At 45.4% G+C, this 21,495-nt stretch overlaps 1 protein-coding gene across 3 annotated transcripts in view; it reads right to left on the bottom strand.

Moving 5' to 3' along the window:
• Positions 1–21,495, bottom strand: part of mindy4 (MINDY lysine 48 deubiquitinase 4) — a 183,977-nt gene that overhangs the window by 138,935 nt on the left and 23,547 nt on the right. For all 3 annotated transcript variants that reach the window (XM_052015394.1, XM_052015395.1, XM_052015396.1), the window contains 2 exons: positions 20,338–20,614; positions 14,393–14,883 (listed from right to left, as the gene is read on the bottom strand). In XM_052015394.1, the coding sequence (XP_051871354.1) occupies positions 14,393–14,883; positions 20,338–20,614 (768 nt within the window). The remainder of the gene's footprint in view (positions 1–14,392; positions 14,884–20,337; positions 20,615–21,495) is intronic.

Genomic DNA, 21,495 nt, shown 5'->3' with positions numbered 1-21,495 from the left:
CAGATCATTCCATACACAAGTACATCGAGGTAGTAAAAAGGAATATAGAATATAGTGTTATAGTTACAGAAAAAATGCAGTGCAGGTAGGCAGATAAAGTGCAAGGGCCATGACAAGGCAGAATTCATTAGAGATCAAGAGTTCATCTTTTAGCATACGAGAGCTTGAGGAGAAGCTCAAGGATGTGACTGCACTGAAGAGAATGCTGCCTGGGATGGAAATTGCATAGGCTGGGTTTGTTTTTCTTGGAGTGAAAGGAGGCTGAGAGGAGATCTGATTTAAAACAGTGAAGGGCACAGGCAGGGTAGATGATAAGAAGCTTTTAGTGCCTAGAACCAGAGGCATAGGTTTAAGGGTCAGGGAAAAGAGGTTTAGAGGGGAATTGACCCCATAGGTTAGTTAGAATCTGGAATGCGCTACCTGAGCGGGTGGTGGAGACAGGCACTCTCACAGCAATAAAGTATCTAGATGAGCAACTGAATCACCAAGGCATGGAAGGGTATGAACCTATGCTGGTAGATAGGGTTAGTGTAGATGGGTACTTGATGGTCGATTTGGATGTGGTGCCCCAAAGTGAAACCAAAAGCTGCAGATGCTGAAGATCCAAAATAAAAATAGAAATGCTGGAAACACTCAGCAGATCAAGCAACATCTGTGGAATGAGAAACCTTAGTCAGAACTGGGAAAGGAGAGAAAGCAGAGAAGGTGGGAGGCAGATGGGTAGACTAGAGGAAATCTCTCTGATAGGGCGAGATCAAATGATAAGATAGATAGATAAGATCTTTATTAGTCACATGTACATCAAAACACAGTGAAATGCATCTTTTGCGTAGTGATTTTGGGGGGCAGCCCGCAAGAGTCGCCACGCTTCCAGCACCAACATAGCATGCCCATAACTTACTAACCTGTACGTCTTTGGAATGTGGGAGGAAACCGGAGCACCCGGAGGAAACACACGCAGACACGGGGAGAACGTACAAACTCCTTACAGACAGTGGCTGGATTTGAAACCGGGTCGCTGGCACTGTAAAGCATTGTGCTAACCACTATGCTACCATGCTGCCCTGATGAGTTGATGTGGCAGTTGGAAGCAGGTTGTGCTTCTTTGTCTGTGTATTGTTTTGCTAACAGCAAGACTTTGCGACCTGCCCAACATACCAGATGACATAAAAATAAAATATAGACGACATAGTGTGTGTGTGTGTGTGTGAGAGAGAGAGTGTGTGAGAGAGAGAGAGAGAGAGTGTGAGAGAGAGAGAGAGAGAGAGTGTGAGAGAGAGAGAGAGAGAGAGAGAACGAACGGTTGGGTGGACAGTGCGGGGTATGGGGGTTGTGGGGATTACTTAAAAAGTGGGAGAATTCAATGTTCATGCTGTTAGGCTCCAAGACGGTGCTGTTCCTCCAGTTTATGCTTGGACTTCGCTGACAGTGGAGAAGGCCGAGGACTGACATATCTGTGATGCAGTGGGAGGGGGAGCTAAAGTGACTGGCGACGGGGAGATGCAGATCACGGTTACAGACAGAGCGCAGGTGTTCTGCAAAACGGTCACCTGGTCCACGTTTGGTCTCGCCAATGTAGAGGAGGCCACACTTGGAGCACTGAATGCAGTAGATGATATTAAGGGAGGTGAAGGTAAATCTGTCTCACCTGAAAGGACTGTTTGGGTCCCTGGATGGAGGTGGTGTAGGGGCAGGTGTTGCACCAATGTCGGGGGCAGTAGAAAGTCCCCGGGGTGGGAGCGAGGAGTGAACTAGGGAGTCGCGGAGAGAGCAGTCCCTGCAAAAGACAGAAAAGGGTGGGGAGGGGAAGATATGCTTGGTGCTGGGGTCCTGTTGGAGATGGCAGAAGTGGTAGAGAATCACAAGACAAAGGAGCAGAAGTAGGGCATTCGGCTCATCGAGTCTGGATACATAGGCTGGTAGGATGAAATGCAAGGACAAGGGGGACCCTATCCGTTGGGTCTGGGAGGAGTGGGGGTGAGAGCGGAGGTGTGGGAAACGGCAGAGATGTGGGTGCGAGCTCTCTCGACCACAGTCGAGGGGAAGCCATGGTTAGTAAAGAAGTTGGACATCTCAGATGTCCTGGAGTGGAAAGCCTCATCATAGGAGCAGATGCGGTAGAGGCAGAGAAATTGAGAAAAAGAGTCCTTGCAAGAGACAGGGTGGGAAGAGCTGTAATCAAGGTAGCTATGGCTGTCAGTGGGTTTGTAGAAGATGTCAGTGGATAAGGAATCTCCTGAGATCGAGGAGGGAGAGAGGTGTCAGAGATAGTACAAGTGAATTGGAGAGCAGGATGAAAATTAGTGATAAAATGTCAAGTTCCACACAGGTGCAAGAGGTGGCACCAATGTAGTCATCGATATAGCAGAGAAAGAGTTGAGGAATGGGTCCGGAGTAGGCTTGGAACACTGTTCCACCTGGGGGACTTTTCACTGCCCTCACCATAGGTGCAGCACCTGCCCCTGCACCACCCCTATCACCTCCATCCAGGGACCCAAACAGTCCTTTCAGGTGAGGCAGAGATTTACCTGCACCTCCCTTAAAATCATCCACTGCATTCGGTGCTCCAAGTATGGCCTCCTCTACATTAGCGAGACCAAATGTAACCTGCTGTAACCGCGATCTGCATCCCTCCATTGCCAGTCACTTCAACTCCCACTCCATCACAGATATGTCAGTTCTCGGCCTCCTCCACTGCCAGGAGAATTCCAAGCGCAAACTGGAGGAAGAGCACCTCATTTTCGATCTATGAACCTTGCAGCCTAACAGCACGAATATTGAATTCTCCCACTTTAAGTCATCCCCTCAACACCTCACCCCCACCTCAAACAATCCTTTTCTTTTCTTCCCTTTCCTAGCCTCTTTTTTCTACCCCCCCACCCTTTTTCCCTCCTTACCTTTGACCCATCCCCCGGTGGATCTGCTCTCCCCTCCTCCCCTGCACCTGCCCATCACTATCTCTTACCTGCATCTACCTATCACCACCTTGTGTCCTCCCTGCCTCCCCTCTTTTGCCCACCTATCACTGCTCTGCTTTTCCCTCCTATATATCGGGCTTCCCCTTTTCCTATCTTCAGTCCTGAAGAAGGGTCCTGACCCGAAACGTTGACCGCCTGCTTTTCTCCACGGATGCTGCCTGGCCTGCTGAGTTCCTCCAGCATCATCGTGTTTTTCATCCAGATTCCAGCATCTGCAGCCCTTTGTTTCTCCATTCTCACCACTCTGTGTAAAGAAATATTCCCTACATTACCCCAGTCATTATTATTAGTTAAAGCCTCCAATTTTGTACTCAACCATATGAAACCACCTATACAGTCAGACATTTTCATGAAGGCCTTCACTTCTCTGAAGAAATGACGACACAAGAGACTGCAGATGCTGGAATCTGGAGCAAAAAACAAATTGCTGTAGAAACTCAGTGGGTAAGGCAGCTTCTGCAGAGAGAAGTGGACAAGTAATGTTTCAAGTAGAGACCCTTCATCTCCAGTTTGTTCAATATTTTGAATCAGGTTCATTATCACTGACATATGTCGTGAAGTTTGTTGTTTTGAACAGCAGTGCAAGACATAAAAATTACTATAAGTTACAAAAAAATAAATTAAATGGTGCAAGAGGAATAACAGAAGATACAGTATCTTTATTAGTCACATATACATCAAAACACACAGTGAAATGCATCTTTTGTGTAGTGTTCTGGGGGCAGCCCGCAAGTGTCGCCACGCTTCCGGCGCTTCATGGACCGTTTAGAAATGGCAGAGGGGAAAAAACTGTTCCTGAAACGTTGAGTGTGGGTCTTCAGGCTCCTGTACCTCCTCCCTGATGGTAGTAATGAAAAGAAGGCATGTCTCAGGTGGTGAAGTTCCTTAATGATGGATGCCGCCTTCTTGAGGCGCCGCCTCTTGGAGATGTATTAGATGGCAGGGAGGGTTGCGCCCATGATGGAGCTGGCTGAGTCTTCAATCCTCTGCAATCCTGCACATTGGAGCCTCCATACCAGGCGGTGATGCAACCAGTCAGAATGCTCTCCACTGTACATCAATAGAAATTTGCAAGTCTTTGGTGACATACCAAATCTCCTCAAACTCCTAATGAAGTAGAGCCGCTGGAGTGCCTTCTTCTTGATTGTATCAATGTGCTGGGCCCAGAACAGATCTTCAGAGATACCACTGACCCCTCAATGCGGGCTCAAATTTCAATATTTTCTGATAGCTGAAACCTTTTCAGTTCTGGTATCATCCTTGTCAATCTGTTTTGCGCTTTTTCCATCAGAGACCAGAACTGCCAATAGTAGCTCAAGCATTGTAAACACTGGTGGAACTTCAGTTAAGATAATGCAATAAAACAAGAGGAGCAGGACATTTTCTCCTCTTTAGCCTACTTTGCCATTCAATAATGTCTTGGCTCAGTTCCACTCTCCCAGCTGATTCCCATATCCTGAATGTTCGAAGTCTGTCTACATCTGCCTTGAATATATTCAATGATTTGGCCTCCAGAGCTCCCTGGGATAGGGAATTCCAAAGGTTCACAGCTGAGAAAAGAAATTCTTTTTTATCTTTGCCAATGATTCTGAAATAATTACTTATTATGACACAGGACCATGCCAGCTCCCAACTGAGGAAATGGGATTGCTATCCTATGGGTATTGCCTGGAGTTTGCACGTTCTTCCCATAACCATGTGAAATTCCTCCAGGTGCTCCCGTTCCTTCCCACGTTGCAGGTTAATTAGAATCTGCAAATTACCCCTTAGTAGGTAACTGGTAGAAGAAACAAAAGGGAAGTTGATAGGCAAGTTGTGGAGGTCAGGCTACAGTGTTGACTGCTGCATCACCGTGCCATCGAATTTATCATGGAATTGCTGCATGTTCTGGATTGCCCCTTGTCCACTACTCCCCCCCCGAACTTTCCATAAGATCACCTCAGATTCTTCTAAACTGCAGTCAGTACCCTGCTCAACCTTTCCTCATAGGTCAAACCCTTCATGCATGAATCAACCAGTGTAGGTTCTTGAAGTGCCTCCAAAATAATATATTCCTTCTTAAGATCACACAGTAATCCTGGTGTGGTCTCGTCTACATCCTGCACGGTTGTAATTTTATGTTCCATCATATTCGCAACAGAGCCCAACATTCGGTTTGTTTACTTACTGCCTACTAACTTTGCATTTCATGTATCAGGAGACCCAGATCCCTCTGTACTGTGGCTTCTTTCCTTTTCTACTCCTCCTACCAAGCTGGATAACATTATACTCCATTTGCCAATATTTTCTTCCTCATTTAGCCTGCATATATAATCTCCCTCTGCAGAATCAGTATCTTCCACTCAGCTGGCTATCCCACTTATATTTGTATCTTCAGCAAACTTGGCTATGTCTGAAACGCAAGTGAGTATGACAGGTGTTTGAACTGCAAGGGATCAGAGAGTTATCGGAGAGAGAGTGGGTAAGTGGTGTTAAGGCCAAGGCTGGATTAGCTGTGATCGTATTGGACGGTACAAGAGGCCTGAAGGATTGATCGATCTACTTCTATTCCACGATGCAGTTGTATAAAACTTTGAGTTAGGCCACACTTGGAGTATTGTATCCATTAGAGGAAAGATGTGGCGGCTTTGGAGAGGGTGCAGAAGAGGTTCACCGCGATGCTGCCTGGATTAGAGAGTATGAGCTATAATGAGAGTTTGGACAAACTTGGATTCTTTTCTCTGGAGCGGAGGCTGAGGGGAGACCTGATAGAAATTTATAAAATTATGAGAGGCATACAAGACTATAAGATTTCTTTATTAGTCACATGTACATCAAAACACACAGTGAAATGCACCTTTGCGTAGTGTTCTGGGGGCAGCCCGCAAGTGTCGCCACACTTCCGGCACCAACATAGCATGCCCACAACTTCCTAACCTGTACGTCTTTGGAATGTGGGAGGAAGCTGGAACACCTGGAGGAAACCCACGCAGACACGGGGAGAACGTACAAACTCCTTACAGAGAGCGGCAGGAATTGAACCCGGGTCACTAGCACTGTAATAGCGTTACACTAACCGCTACACTACCGTGCCTGCCATAAATAATGTCGACAGCCAGAATCTTTTTCCCAGGGTAGAAATGTCAAATATGAAAGGGCATAACTTTAGGGTGAGGGGAGGAAGTTTAAAGGGGATGTGTGGGGCAAGTTTTTTTTTTAAAAATGCAGAGTGGTAGCTGCCTGGAACGCGCTGCCCGGGGTGGTGGTGGAAGCAGATACGATAGAGGTGTTCAAGAGGCTTTTAGATAGACACAGGAATATGCAGGGGTGGAGGGATATGGATCATGTGCAGGAAGATGGGATGTTTAAATTGGCATTGTGCTCAGCACAGACATGGTGGGCCAAAAAATCTGTTCCTGTGCTGTTCTATGTTCTCGTGCCCACTATCTCTTGGGAAACCCCGGCCCATGACTTCTCAAAGTAAAGGAGGAGCATTTAGGACAGCACTGCGAATCTGGAGAGCACATGGAAGCCCAGCGTATACAGAAGAAAGTGCACACCACCTCAGAAACAACCCACCCACCTGTCTGTCCTCTCAGGCACCTCCTGCCCCATCTGTGGGAGTCAGTGAGTCACACAGTCACCTCAGAACCAAAGTGGAGTAGGTGATGGTCAATCCTGAGGGACTGCCGAACAGGGAATAAAGGTACCCTGAAGGCCTGCAGAATGCCATCAGTCAATTTCTATAAAATGAAAACCAAAAGCATAATGTTTTAGTACAGTGGAGTACAGACTCCCTCTGGTGGCCTGCTGAAAATTTACAAGCAAGTTGCATACCTTCACAAAAGGCAATCTGGAGTGAATCTTTAGAAATCCATAGTGGATTAAAACATGAACCAGTTCATCACTCACTGAATGCTATAGCATAACACTTTGTACTTCAATCTCATTACTCATCCTGGTTGATGAGAGATACTGAGGATCTCATCAGGAAAAAGGAGGAAGCATACACTGGGTTTAGACAAGCCAATCCCTCCACGTGTTTAAGAAGTGTAGGAGTACCCTCAAGACAGAAATCAGGAGCATATAAAGAGGATGAAGTGGATTTAGCAGGCAGGGTAAAGGAAAACCAAGAGAAAACAGGTCCCCTTAAAGACATTAAAACATGAACAAGCTCATCACTCACTGAATGCTATAGCATACACTTCATATTTCAATCTCATTATTCATCCTGGTTAACAAGAGATATTGAGGCTCTGGTCAGGAAAAAGGAGGCATACATTGGGTTTAGGCAAATTAGGAACAAGCGAATCCCTTGATGTATATAAGAAGTGTAGGAGTACCCTTAAGAGGGAAATTAGGGCAAAAAGAGGGATGGATCTGGCAGGCAGGGTTAAGGAAAATCCCAAGAGATTCTATAGGTATGTTAAGCATAAAAGGCTGGCTAGAGAGAAAATAGGTCCCCTTAAAGATCAGCATGGCTGATTATGAGCGGAGCCACAGGAGACGGGCGAGATTCTTAATTAACATTTCTCATAAGTTTATACTGTGGAGATAATGAGAGAAATAAATGATGATATCTTGGCCCACATACGAATTACCAGGGAGGTGGCCTTAAAGCACATTAAGGTGGATGAATTCCCAGGGCCCGACTGAGTGCATCCCCCGACCTTGCGGGAGGCTAGGGAAACAATTGCAGAGGCCCTTACAGAGATATTTAAGATATCTTTATTAGTCACATGTACGTGTCTTTTTGCGTTACTGAGAATGTGCTGGGGGCAGCCCACAAGTGTCGCCATGCTTCCAGCGCCAACATAGCATGCCCACAACTTCCTAACCCGTACATCTTTGGAATGTGGGAGGAAACAGGAGCACCCGGAGGAAACCCACGCAGACACTGGGAGAACGTACAAACTCCTTACAGACAGTGGCCGGATTTGAAGCTGGGTCACCGGCGCTGTAAAGCATTACGCTAACCGCTACACTACCGTGCCTGCTTCATCTTTAACCGCAGGTGAAGTTCTGGAAGACTGGAGGGTGGCTAATGTTGTACATTTAAGAATTGCAGCAAAAAGACCAGGAACTACAGGCTGATGAGTCTGACATCAGTGGTAAGGTACTGGAGGGGATTCTGAGAGACAGGATCTATCAACATTTGGAAAGGCAAGGTCCAATAAGGGACAGTCAGCATGGCTTTGTGTATAGGAAACAATGTTTGACAAGGAGTTTTTCCGCAGAGGTAGCCAAGAGGATAGATGAGAGTAGGGCAGTGGTCGTTGTCTGTATGGACTATATGGACAAGGTCCCGCGTGGCAGGCTAGACTGCATGGGATCCAGGGAGAGATAGCCAATTGGATTCACAATTGGCCGAAGGGCCTGTTTCCATGCATCATTACTCTTTGCAAGTTTAGTAGAGTCATACTGTTATCATACTACACCTAATTTATTCACATTATGTTTTCACAAAATCAGCAATAAACCACCAGTTTCAACAGATGTAACTTGCAGAAGAGCACCCCTCAATAAATTGCTTCACCTTTATCCCAATTGATGTATACAAATTTATGAGAATCAGAGACATGGCAGTGAGAATTTTTTCTCCTCAGCACAGGTGTCTACGACCACAGGGCATTGGTCCAAGGTAAGAGGTAGGATACTTAGAGGATCGGAGGATCAACTTCTTCACCCAGAGGGTGGTTGGAATCAAGAATGTATTACTTGAGGGAATGGTGGAGGCAGGTACTCTTCCAATATTTAAGAAGCTTTTGGATGGGCATTTGAAACCTCATTGCATAGAAGGATATGGTCTGAGTGCGAGGAAATGAGATTCGTAGAAGTAGAACAGAACCACACAGGAACAGGCCCTTCGGCCCACCATGCCTGTGCCAGACATGATGCCAAATTAAACTAAATCCCTTCTGCCTGCCTATGATTCATATCCTTCCATTCCCTGCATATTGATGTGCCTATCTAAAAACTTTTAAATGCCACTATGATATCTTCTTCCACCGCTACCCCTGGCAGCCTGTTCCAGGCACTGACCACTCTCTGTGTAATAAAAAGCTTGTGTCATACACCTGCTTTAAACTTTACCCCTCTCACCCTGGATGCATGTCCTCTAGCCTGGGAAATTCTACCTTGGGAAAAAGATTCTGACGGTCTACCCAATCCATGCCTCTCGTAATTTTATATACCCTTATTAGGGCTCCCCTCAGCCTCTGACACTCCAGAGAAAACAAACCAAGTTTGATCGACCTTTCCTTATAGCTCATACCCTCTAATCCAGGCAGCATCCTGGTGAACCTCTTCTGCACCCTCTCCAAAGCCTCCACATCCTTCCTGTAATGGGGCAACCAGAATTGCATACAATACTCCAAGTGTAGCCTAACCAAAGTTTTATAAAGTTGCAACATGACTTGACTGCTTCGTCGAGCACCTTCACTCCGTCTGCCGCAACAGCCAGGACCTCCCAGTGGCCACCCACTTCAATTCCACATCCCACTCCCATACTGACATGTCTATCCATGACCTCCTCTACTGCCACGCTGAGGCCAGATACAGGATGGAGGAACAACACCTCAGCGCCTGGGGAGTCTCCAACCTGATGGCTTCAACATCGATTTCCCCAACATCCAGTAGCCCCACCCATTCTCTTTCTTTCTCCCCCCCACTCCTTTGCTTCCCTTATTCCTGTGGCTCCCTTCCCCCGCCTTGATGTCCTGCCCATCTCCTGTCCTCCGTCCTTTATTCCATGGTCCACTGCCCTCTCCTACTGGATTCCTTTGTCTCTTCTACCTATCACCTCTCAGCTTATTACCCCTTCTCCCCCCCCCTACCTTCCCCCTCCTCACCTGGACTCGCTTATTGCCTGAACTCACCTATCCCATGCCTGTGTGTGCTCCTCCACCTTCTTATTCTGGCTTTTGCCCTCTTCCTTTCCAGTCCCGAAGAAGAGTCTTGGCCCGAAACATCGACTGTTTCCCTCCACGGATGCTGCCTGACCTGCTGAGTTCCTCCAGCACTTTTTGTGTATTGCTCCAGATTCCAGCATCTGCAGAATTTTGTGCGTCTCCAACGTGACTTCCGTACTCTTATACTCAATGGCCTGACCAATGAAAGCAAGCATGCCATATGCATTCTTTACTTGCATGGCCACGTCATTACTTGAACAGACATGGTGCACCAAAGGGGCATGGTGTTTCTATGCTGTGTGACTCCGTGACTCTAGTATCATACTCCCTCACAACTGTACTGTCAACCCAGATTAAGTCACTGGAGGAGGACATGGCAAGATGTACCCACTATTGGCAGCTTATAGTCAATGGGATCATGTGAAAACAATACATCAATTGATGCATCAAGTAACAGCTGGTGCTAAACACAGGTAGATCACAAATGTAACTCTGCCAGTCACATAAATATTAGGTTACATGAGCACATCAGAGGCTGGGTATCTTGTGGCATGTGACTCACCACCTGACACCATCCACAAAGATGGAGCATGAGAGAATACTCATCTCGAAACAGGTCCACAGCGAACGCCATCTCCCTGGCCCTACACTCATCTCTGGAACATCTGGATAACAAAGACACTTACCTCACACTCCTATTTATTTACTACAGCTCCACCTTCAAAGCCATAATTCCAAACAAACTCATCACCGAACTCTTAGTCCTCACCGTGGTGATATGCAAGGATGTGCTGAACTTGTCTTTCAGATAAGAATTAACCACAAATCATCTGCTCTGTTAAGTGAAAGCAAAAGATGACTTGAAACAATATCAATGAAACACACAATATTATCTGAGCAGTTTGTGGAACCTTGCTCTCCACAAAATGGTAGCTGCCCTCTTCCCGATTACAATTTGAAAGAACATTATTGGGTCTAAAATCCTTTGGCACGTCATGAGGTTGTGGACGGTGTTACAAAAATGCAAGTCATTCTTTAAAGTATACAATAGTGGATCAGGACTTGCTCTTGCTACAGGCACACATGGTTTCTGGGAAATTGAAGGCAAATTACTGGCCTGCATAAGGAATTGGCTAAGAGACAGAAGCAAGCTTTGATCAATAGTTATTGACTGAAAAAAATTAATTTTCCTCTCTCTCCATAGATGCTGCCAACCCACTTATCTCCTGCATTTATGCAAGTAGTCCAGGTGGTAAGATGCAACAGTGACACACCACCAGGATGTGTGTTTGGCTGCAAATAGTCACCGCACAGCAACTCTAATGATCTACTAACTTGGAAATCCTCCCAAGTTCAGCACCTGGCTCACCGGGTGCTGGTTCCCCTGCTTCCTTTCACACACTGGGTCCCCGATTCCAGTGCTCCCTTTAAACTTACTGTGTTTACTGGAAAATTTATCTTTCTATTGTGTAACATCTAAACAAAAGTGAATCTGCTAGACTGCCACCACCAAAGTCTCAAGCATGCCAGACTCGAGTTTTACTGCATTTTTATATGGCTTAGATAATATGAAAAAAAGCCATGTGTTCAAGTGTTCCAATGACACAAAGTTTGGCGGCAAAAAACATTGAAAACTGCAAATAGATTTTTGTAGATTAAGCAAATGAACAGAAGTGCTACAAACAGATTTCAAGCAAAAAATTTGCTAAATGGTGAAAAACTAGAAGTAATATAGGTCCAGAAAGACATCAGGAAATGGAATCTTTGAATCATACATTTGGCCTAACTTACCTATTCTATCTATACCCCTCATAATCTCATATACCTCATCCATATCCCCCCTTAACCCCCTCTGCTCCAGGGAGAAAAAAAACTTCTCCAGTCTCTCCTTGGAACTGAATTGCTCCACCCCAGACAACATCCTGGTGAATCTCCTCTGCACCCTCTCTAGTGCTGTTGCATCCTTCCAGTACCTTGCTGAACAGAATGACACACGGTACACCAGCAGAGGTCTGACCAAGGTTTTATAATGTTGAACCTCGATACAATTTAAGTGTTACAGACAAGTACAGAAGATAATTAAAAAGCTAGAGGACTGGGGTACAAGAGATAGAAGTTATGTTAAAGATACTTAAAGCTCTGGTTAGACCACAGCCGGACACTCATTAGAGCATAGGAGAATGAGGGGTGTACTTAGAGGTTTCTAAAATCATGAGAGGTATAGATAGGGTGAATACGCACAGTCTTTTTCCAAGGGTTGGGAAATCGAGAACTAGACGGCACAGATTTAAGGTGAGAGGTAAAAGATTTAATAGGAACTCGAGGTGGTCCATATATGGAATGAACTGCCAGAGGAAGTAGTTGAGGCAGGTACATTAACAACATTTAAAAGGCACTTAGACAGGTACATGGATAGGAAAGGTTTGGAGGGATATGGGCCAAACGTGGGCAAATAGGTCTAGATCATGGGGCATCTTGGTTAGCATGGACTAGTTGGGCTGAAGGGCCTGCTTCCGTGCTGTATGACTCAGTTCAGCATTACACTTAACAGGGTGTTGCACTTATCTACTGGAAAGGTACCGGACTCTTAACAGTCAAGCTACAAGAACAGATTTTACAAACTAGAGTTGTATTCTCTCAAAGCAAGAAAGTTAAAATATGATTTAATTAATCTTTCAAAATATTAACAGAAAATAATCAGCTTGATGAATATCAAGACTATAGCCCAAGACTATTTTCAACACTGAGTACAGGAGAGTCAAGGCTAGAAGACAGTCATAGAGCCCATCTAGTCCATGCCGGCCTGGTTATCTGCCTAGTCCCATCTACCTGAACCCAGACCATAGCCGCCCATACCTCTCTCATCCATGCACCTATCCAAACTTCTCTTAAATGTTACAATTGAACCCGCATCTATCACTTCTGCTGGCAGCTACTACACCACCCTCTGAGTGAACTAGTTCCCCCTCAGATTCCCCTTAAATATTTCACCTTTCACCGTAAACCTATGACCTCTAGTTCTTGTCTTACCTAACTTGAGGGGGAAAAAGCCTGCGTGCATTCACCCTATCTAAACCCCTCATTATTCTGTATATCTCTATCCCTTCATTCTCCTAACTCAGGTCCTCAGGTCCCAGCAACATCCTTGTAAATTTTTTCTGCACTCTTTCAAGCTTATTGATATCTTTCCTGTAGGTAGGTGACCAGAACTGCACACAATGCTCCAAATTCGGCCTCACCAACATCTTGTACAACTTCAACATAACATCCCAACTCCTGTACTCAGTGCCCTGATTTGTGAAGGCCAATGTGCCAAAAGCTCTCTTTACGACCCTATCGACCTGTGACACCACTTTCAAGGAATTATGGATCTGTATTCCCAGGTCCCTTTGTTCTACCGCTCACCTCAGAGCCCTACCATTCACTGTACAAGTCTTACCCTGGTTTGTCCTCCCAAAGTGCATCACCTCACACTTGTCTGCATTAAATTCCATCTGCCATTTTTCAGCCCATTTTCCCAGCTGGTCCAGATCCCTTTGCAAGCTTTGATAGCCTTCCTCACTGTCCATTACGCCCCCAATCTTGGTGTCATCTGCAACTCTGCTGATCCATTTTGCCAAATTATCATCTAAATCATTAATATGGATGATAAACAACGACAGAACCAGCACCGATCCCTGCGGCACACCACTAGTCACAGGCCTCCAGTCAGCGACAACCATCTACTACTGCTCTCTAGCTTCTCCCACTAACCCAACGTTGAATCCAATTGACTACTTCATCCTGAATGCCAAGCGACTTAACCTTCTGGAGCAGTCTCCTGTGTAGACAATGTCCACCGCCTTCCCTTGATCAACCTTCCTGGTAACCTCCTCAAAAAACTCTAAGATTGGTTAGACATGATTTGCCATGCACAAAGCCATGTTGACTATCCCTAATGAGGCCCTATCTATACAAATACTTATACATCCTGTCCCTCAGAATACCTTCCAATAATTTATCCATGACTGACATCAGGCTCACCAGCCTATGATTTCCCGGCTCATTCTTAGAGCATTTCTTAAACATCAGGACAACATTAGCTATCCTCCAGTCCTCCGGCACCTCACCCGTGGCTAAGAACGTTCTAAGTATCTCTGCCAGGGCCCCTGCAATAGCCTCCCACAAGATCCGAGGGGACACCTCATCAGGCCCTGTGGATTTATCCACCCTAATTTGCCTCAAGACAGCAAGCACCTCCTCTTCCGTAATCCCGATACTGTCCATAACCTCACTACTCTTTTTCCTCAGTTCTATAGACTCTGTGTCTGTCTCGAGTAAATACAGATGCAAAAAATTAATTTAAGATCTCTCCCATCTCTTTCCGCTCCACTTACACATGTTGATATGTCCTGGTAGCAGTTCCTATCTGCTTCTGAGGTGCTAACACCAGTAACTAGGGCTCAAGTCTACAATCAAGCAAACCCTTGCACGGGGATTCACCTGTCACCATATACAGCAGCTTGAGAACAAGTAGTGCATTACCTGGCATGTAGGTCTTCAATATCCATAGCATCACTATCTCTCGCCTTGTGCTCAATGTTCATGCACTCTGGAGCAAACTTCACCTTCCTGCTCCTTTCAGGCATGTTGGCATTCAGGTTCGGGGGCAGCTTTGTCTCGAGTCCACTCGGGGTCTGGCACCTTGCTCGCTCCGATAACCTTTCAATGCCAAGGTCATCAACTGGCTCGTGGTACCATCTGAAATCTTGCGGCTTCTGACTACAGCGGCTGCCAGGGTAGTAGCCAGAGGGCTTCATCTGTGGGTAGTCCTGAGAGGATGTGCCGTCCATCATGTGGTCCACCAGGGAGCCAGCAGCGGGCAACCAGTCGGACCCAGCAGCGTTCTCACACGAGTTGCTTGACTGCCGTGCGTAGCCCTTCAAGCAGGCACCACTGTCTACGTCACTCTCAATTACGTGCAGAGTCAGGTTGGATCCTGAGCCTCGTTTGCTCAGGCGCTTTTTGGAGGGGTCCTGCACAACATCGGAAAGTGGAAGAGGATCAATCAACCGTGCAAGGACAGCGGCAGCACAGCACAGGGTCAGCACACACAAGGATACGCTACCACAGGGCTACAGTGAGGGGGCAATTCGGCGCATGCAAAGGATCATGGAGTCAGAGCACGCCAGGGTTACCTACTGCTGATTCAGTCAGCACAAGCTCAGAATGCCTGAGGGCTACCCTTTCGAGTCTGAGTTTTACTTTTGTCTGAGTTAGCAAGATGCAATCTACTTCAACAATAATTTATTTTTGTAGAGCATTTTTATGCAATAATGCCAAGCTGTAGGCTCCTGACAGCCACAGGGTAGCAGATGCAGATCACTATATGTCAGAGGAATATCAGTGGATGCAGAGTTACGGAAAACTGATCTGCCAGAAGGAAATGTCCAACTGCTTTGGCTCAGTACGTAGCACCCTCATCTCCAACCCAAAGTCCCAATTTCAAGCTCCTATCCAGAGACTTGGGCACAGTGCAGTGCTAAGCAACATGGCACTCTGGCAGATGAGGTCTTTCAGATGAAAGACCTGCTTAAATACAGAAAGTGCAGGAAATACTCAGGTGGTCTGGTAGCTCCTGTGGAGAGAGAAACAGTTAATGTTTCTGGTCGATGATCTTTCAAGAGAACTGGAAAAGTTAGAAATCAAACATGTTTTAAACTGCAGAGGAGGAGTGATGAGAATGAAAGGATTGTCTATCACATGACAGAGACTTCATGAATGAAAACTAGGTGCCTCTTCACAGAAAGGTCCAATGGCTCTTATTCAAACATCAGTGCAATTATTCATGGGTCATAGACAACATTCACTCAAGAGCTAATATTAATCAAGGAACAAATTCTGACAGCAACAAAGTTCAAACATAAACAATGCCTAAAATTATTGAGCAAAGAACATAAGAAAATAGGAGCAGGGGTAGGCCAGTCCACCCCTTGAACCTGTCTTGTCCTTCAATGTGATCACACATAATCTACACCAGGGCAGTCACGGTAGTGTAGCGGTTAGCGTAACACCTTACAGTGCCAGCAACCCGGGTTCAAATCCGGCCACCGTCTGTAAGGAGTTTGTACGTTCTCCCTATGTCCTCGTGGGTTTCCTCCGGGTGCTCTGGTTTCCTCCTACATTCCAAAGACGCACGGGTTAGGAAGTTGTGGGAATGCTATGTTAGCGCCGGAAGCGTGGCGACACTTGCGGGCTGCCCCCAGAACACTCTACGCAAAAGATGCATTTCACTGTATGTTTCGATGTACATGTGACTAATAAAGATATATCTTAATTCCATTTTTGTGCCAGTTCCTCGTAGCTTCAGTTGCCTGATCTTTCAAAAATGTATCTACTCTCTTTAAACACCCACAAAGATCAAGCCTCCACAGCACTGTGGTAGAGAATTCTGGAGATTCACTACCTTCTACAAGAAGACCTTCCTATGCAACTCATGTTCCATCACACCTCAGAGCAAGTCAATCAAAGACCACGAAATGCAAGAATAACAGAGCTTGCTGCTACAGCCATCAACCACATAAAGGACAGTTTGCTGTGCTACAGAGAAAGTGAGGAAATGAGACCAGCTGGTTTGCTCTGCAAGGGCCAGCGCAAGTTCAATGCGCAAAATAGCCTTCTTCAGTGCTCATGATGATGAATGTGAATCAGCAGTGCTACAGGACTTTGTCCCTGCCAAGCAGCTGCATCTGTCCACATCATTACTGGTAGTGGTAAGCAACGTATACTGTCCTCAAGAAGACGAAGTCTGACCTTCACATCAAGAACACCCTCCACTGTGATGAAACTATTAAGAAAGAGAGATTCAGAACATAACTAGCAGTTCAAAACTGAGTACAGGAAGTCCCCAACTTACGAACGCCTGTACATACGAACCGACCTTCGTGGTCTTAACGACCTTCGGTTCGTAAGCGGGCCTGGCCCCCGATCCTACCACGGCGGCGGTACACCTTCTTTGGCCCAACCCCGGGACAAGTGCGCATGCACGGACACTGCTCCGAGTTACAAACAAAATCGGGTTATGAGCAGTCTCAAAAACAGAACTCGTTCGTAACCCGGGGACTTCCTGTATTAATAAGGCACTGAGAGGCATCAGCAGCTGCCTGATATATCCCTTACTCCACCAGTAACATCAAGCTAGGAGACCAATCCAGGTATAATGACAATATGCTAGGAGCAGCACCATGCATTCCTGAAGCTGCCACACAGGAAGATGAGGTGTTGTTCCTCGAGATTACATTGGACTTCATTGGAACAGCATGAAAGATGATGAACTGGAGGACTTCCCATCTCAGCACATTGCAACACTCGGGATTCAACATCGAATTCAACAACTTGGTTTTTGCTCTCTCCAATACTATCTGACCTCAAGAGATTCTGCAGATACTGGAATCTAGAGCAACACACAAAATGCTGGAGGAACTCAACAGCTGTTTATTTTCCTCCATAGATGCTGCCTGACCTGCTGAATTCCTCCAGCATTTTGTGTGTTGTACTACCTAACCTGCTGAGTACTTCAAACATTCTCTTCCATTTTAGATTTCCACTGTGTGCATCTGTCAGCCCAACATTTTTTGCTTTCTCTTCTTCTCATTTTCTTCTATTTACACCTACTCCAGACAGATCAACTACAATTGATTAGCCTTCAACACGTTCCCTCTGTCAGCACCATCATCTGTATCAAAGGACTCTCATTCTCCCCCATCACAGTCATTCCCTTTGTTCTCCCTACCCCTCCCATACCCTGCAACTTAAAACATGCTCGTCTTCTCAATCTTCCTAGTCGATGAAAGATCACCCACCTAATCTTGGACCAAAGGGCCTGTTTCCATGCTGTACAACTATGGATTGACATGGCATTAACTGTCCAGGTTTGATTTTTACCTTGCTTTGTCTGTCTCTCCTTCCACAGATGCTTCCTGACAGATGTCTAGCATCTGCAGTTTTTTTTGAAAGATCGTATCAAACATCTGCAGACCTGCCATATTCCATCATGACTAGTGGCAGAAAATTAAAGGGGTAGAGGTCTCCAAGTGCAGTCCCATTCTCAACAGCTGTGCATCTAAGCACAATTGCCAAAGTTATGGCTGAAGTATTTCTGTCACCTTCAACTACAAATAATGAGTGGCTGATTCTCCTAGTCCTTCTCCCAAAATTCACACCGTCACAAAATCCAGTTTTCAGTCAATTTAATTCAGTCCATAAATCAAGACCCACCACAAAGAATACAAGAACCACAACAGCCCCATCCCTGGCAAAGCTGATCGGGTACACTGGCCCCAACCCAACAATGTAGAAAGTTACCCAGGTATGACCCAACATGAAAAGCAAGGCAAAAATCCAACCTGGCCAACTAATGTCATATCAGTCCACTTTTAATTAGCATAGAGTTATATAGCACAGAAATAGGCCCTTCAGCCCAACTCGTCCATGCTGACCAAGATGCCCATCTAAGCTAGTCCTGTTTGCCCGCGTTTGGCCCATATCCCTCTGTTTAAGAGACACCTGGATGGGTACATGGATAGAAAAGGTTCGTTGTTATTGTATCTGCCTCAGCCTCAACCGCTTCCTCTGGCAACTTGTTCTATACACGCTTCACATTCTGCACGAAGTTGCCCCTCAGGTCCCTTGTAAATCGTTCCCCCTCACCTTAAACTGATGCCCTCTAGTTTTTGATTCCCTTTCTCTCAGAAAAAACTGTGTGCATTCACCTTATCTGTGCCCCTCAAGATTTTATACACCCCTATAAGGCCACCCCTCAGTCTCCTACACTCCAAGGAATATGGTCCTAGTCTGTCCAACCTCTCCCTATAACTCTGGCCCGCGAGTCCTGGCAATATTCTCATAAATCTTTTCTGCACTCTTTCCAGCTAAATAACATCTTTCCTATAACAGGGTAATTGAAGCTGTACGCAGTACTCCAGGTGCAGCCTTGCCAACGTCTTGTACAGCTACATAGTGAAGGAAGGTGTGTCCATCAGTGTGGCCCCTGCATATCTAAGCCATAATTGGTCAAATACTACTTCAAAGAGCTTCAATGCAACCGAAGTCAACCAACATGCAAAAACTCTCCTCTGACTGGAGTCAAACCAAGCACAAAAGGAGATGGCTCTGGTTGTTGCAAACCAATCCCAGCCTGAGGATATTTCTCCATCAAAAAGTCAGAGGTGATGACTTGTACTGGTGATGGCATTCTTCAGTTTAATTAGCAGCTTCTCGAGTAGCTGCAAATTCAGGCATTAATGATAACTCCCAAGTGATTTTCACATCAAATTAGTGCAAGGCAATGACCAGCTCCAGCAAGAGGGATCTTAACTCCTTGACGTTCAAGGACATTCTAATCCCAAAATACCCTGTGGTCATCACTGAACAGGAACTTTACAGGATCAACTACATAAATACTAGATTCAGATTAGTTTATTATCATATACACCAGGGTGCAATTAAATTCCTTGCTCACACGAAGCTCACTACAGCTGAGAGCAGATCAGCGGCTGGCTATTTTGTCATACGTGATTCATCCCTTGACATCCCAAAGTACTTCCACTATTTACAAGGCACATCAGAACTGCTGGAATATACACCACCTAAATGAACAAGAGCAGCTCCAGCAACACTCAAAAAGCTCCACACATCACCCATGAGAAAGCAGCCTGTTTGATTAGTACTCTGCCAACCCCAACATTCCCTCCCTCCATCCATCTCAGTGTACCATCTACAAAAGGCACTATAGCAAATTGGCCAAGGCTTCTTTGACGGTACCACTTAAACCCACTGCCTCAACTGTTTAAAAGAACAGCAGCACGTGCAGGAAACACCATAGATTCCAAATTCACCTCTTGAAAATATGTCAAAGGCGTACAGGTTAGGAAGTTGTGGGCATGCTATGTTGGCGCCGGAAGCGTAGTGACACTTGCGGGCTGCCCCCAGAACACTATGCAAGAAATGCATTTCACTGTGTGTTTCGCTGTACATGTGACTAATAAAGATCTTATCAAAATTCTGGAACTCCACCACCTTTCCAGCATTTTGAGACGGACAATGATGGCTGGATTTGGTAGCACTGCCCACATGCTCTAAATAATTTAAACTTGATCAATGTTACACCATATTTTGTGGGAGCTTGCAAAATGGTTGTCTTTTTTTTAACAATAGTGATCACAATTCAAAACTATTCTCACCATTAGCTGTGGAGCACTTTGGGTACTCCCGAGTTTGTTAAAAGCACTGAAGAATGCAACAGCCTCATTTCTTTATTTGCACAATAACTTAAGGAGTTCTGGCCCTGATGGAATTATGTATTGGAAGTCCCTGCCCTCATATATTAAAAAATCAGGGAATAATGCAGTGAGGGACAAAAAGAACAGAAGGATATTAGCTGCATTCTAGAATCTACCTGGAATATTGGAAATGATCAGCTAATGACGCACCTCCTGTACTGTACGGACTGGACCAGGCATCATGCCACGTACTATACGACTGGACCTTGGTCTCTGTTGATCCATATTTGTTCCTCTGGCCTCAATGGGAAACATGCTAACCCTGGAAGAATCTTGTGATAGGACGTTCACAGGAAGGAGCCCTGGTTCACCTCCTGAAGGGCACCCATTGCCACCTGGAGATCGATCCTTTTTCTTCAGTGAACTCTGTAAGGTCTTGCAAGAAGGCACAGACATACAGGCCAAACTAGGCGAATCATTTGAGAACCTAAAATTAAATAGAATTGTGGTTACCTACTAGTGACTGCAATAAGGAACAAAATTTAGGCAATTTTTAACCGTAACTACAGGGAAAGAACAGAACAGTATGATTAATTGGCCAACTCTTTCAAAGATCCAACAGGCTGACAATGGATGAATGACCTCCTGTACTATATCATTTTACAAATGTAAAAAGTGATTCATAACAATTGCATTCAAGTGCCAGTTTCTCAAGTATATTAAAATGAGACAAAGAGAGCAAGTTAGGCATGCAACTACCCAGGTACAACATTACTTTTTGACTCTTTTCTTTCCACAGTAAAGCTTTGAGTCTGTTGTATAATCACTACTGGCCCCTTGTAATCAAGTTTATGTGACTATACTGAAGTTGGATGAATGCTTGCAGAATAGGACTGAAATTTATATAAAGGAAGCAATCCAAAATAATTAAGCTCTTTCTGGGTCACACAAGGCAGATAGCACATGAATCCCAACTTTGTCACGCTTCCTAACCAGCATTCACCTCTGAATAATTGAAAAGGCCAATGGTTACTAAAGGAGTGCAGCCAAATCCAATCCTTGACACCATGTTTGATTCAACTGTATGAACTGGGGGCATACAGCAATAATGGGAGATTTGAAAGGTAGAGGGTCAGACAGGTGTTTCTGTGGCTGCAAACATAATTCAGGGATAGGTATTGCCTCTCAGGTATCAGGGTCCAGATTGTCACCAATGGCTGCAGAACATTCTGAAGGTGGGGCAGTGAACGAGCTGGAGTAATGGTCAGTATCGATAACAATGACATCAGTAAAAAGGATATCCTGCAAGTTACAATCAATAAGGGAGCAGATTAAAGTGCAGACCTCAGGAGGTAATCATTTCTAAAT

Source organism: Pristis pectinata, chromosome 5 (assembly GCF_009764475.1).
Source record: "Pristis pectinata isolate sPriPec2 chromosome 5, sPriPec2.1.pri, whole genome shotgun sequence".
NCBI classification, from domain to species: Eukaryota; Metazoa; Chordata; class Chondrichthyes; order Rhinopristiformes; family Pristidae; genus Pristis; species Pristis pectinata.
The sequence above is the reverse complement of the archived record's forward strand: the minus strand, read 5'-3'. Positions and strand labels throughout refer to the sequence as shown.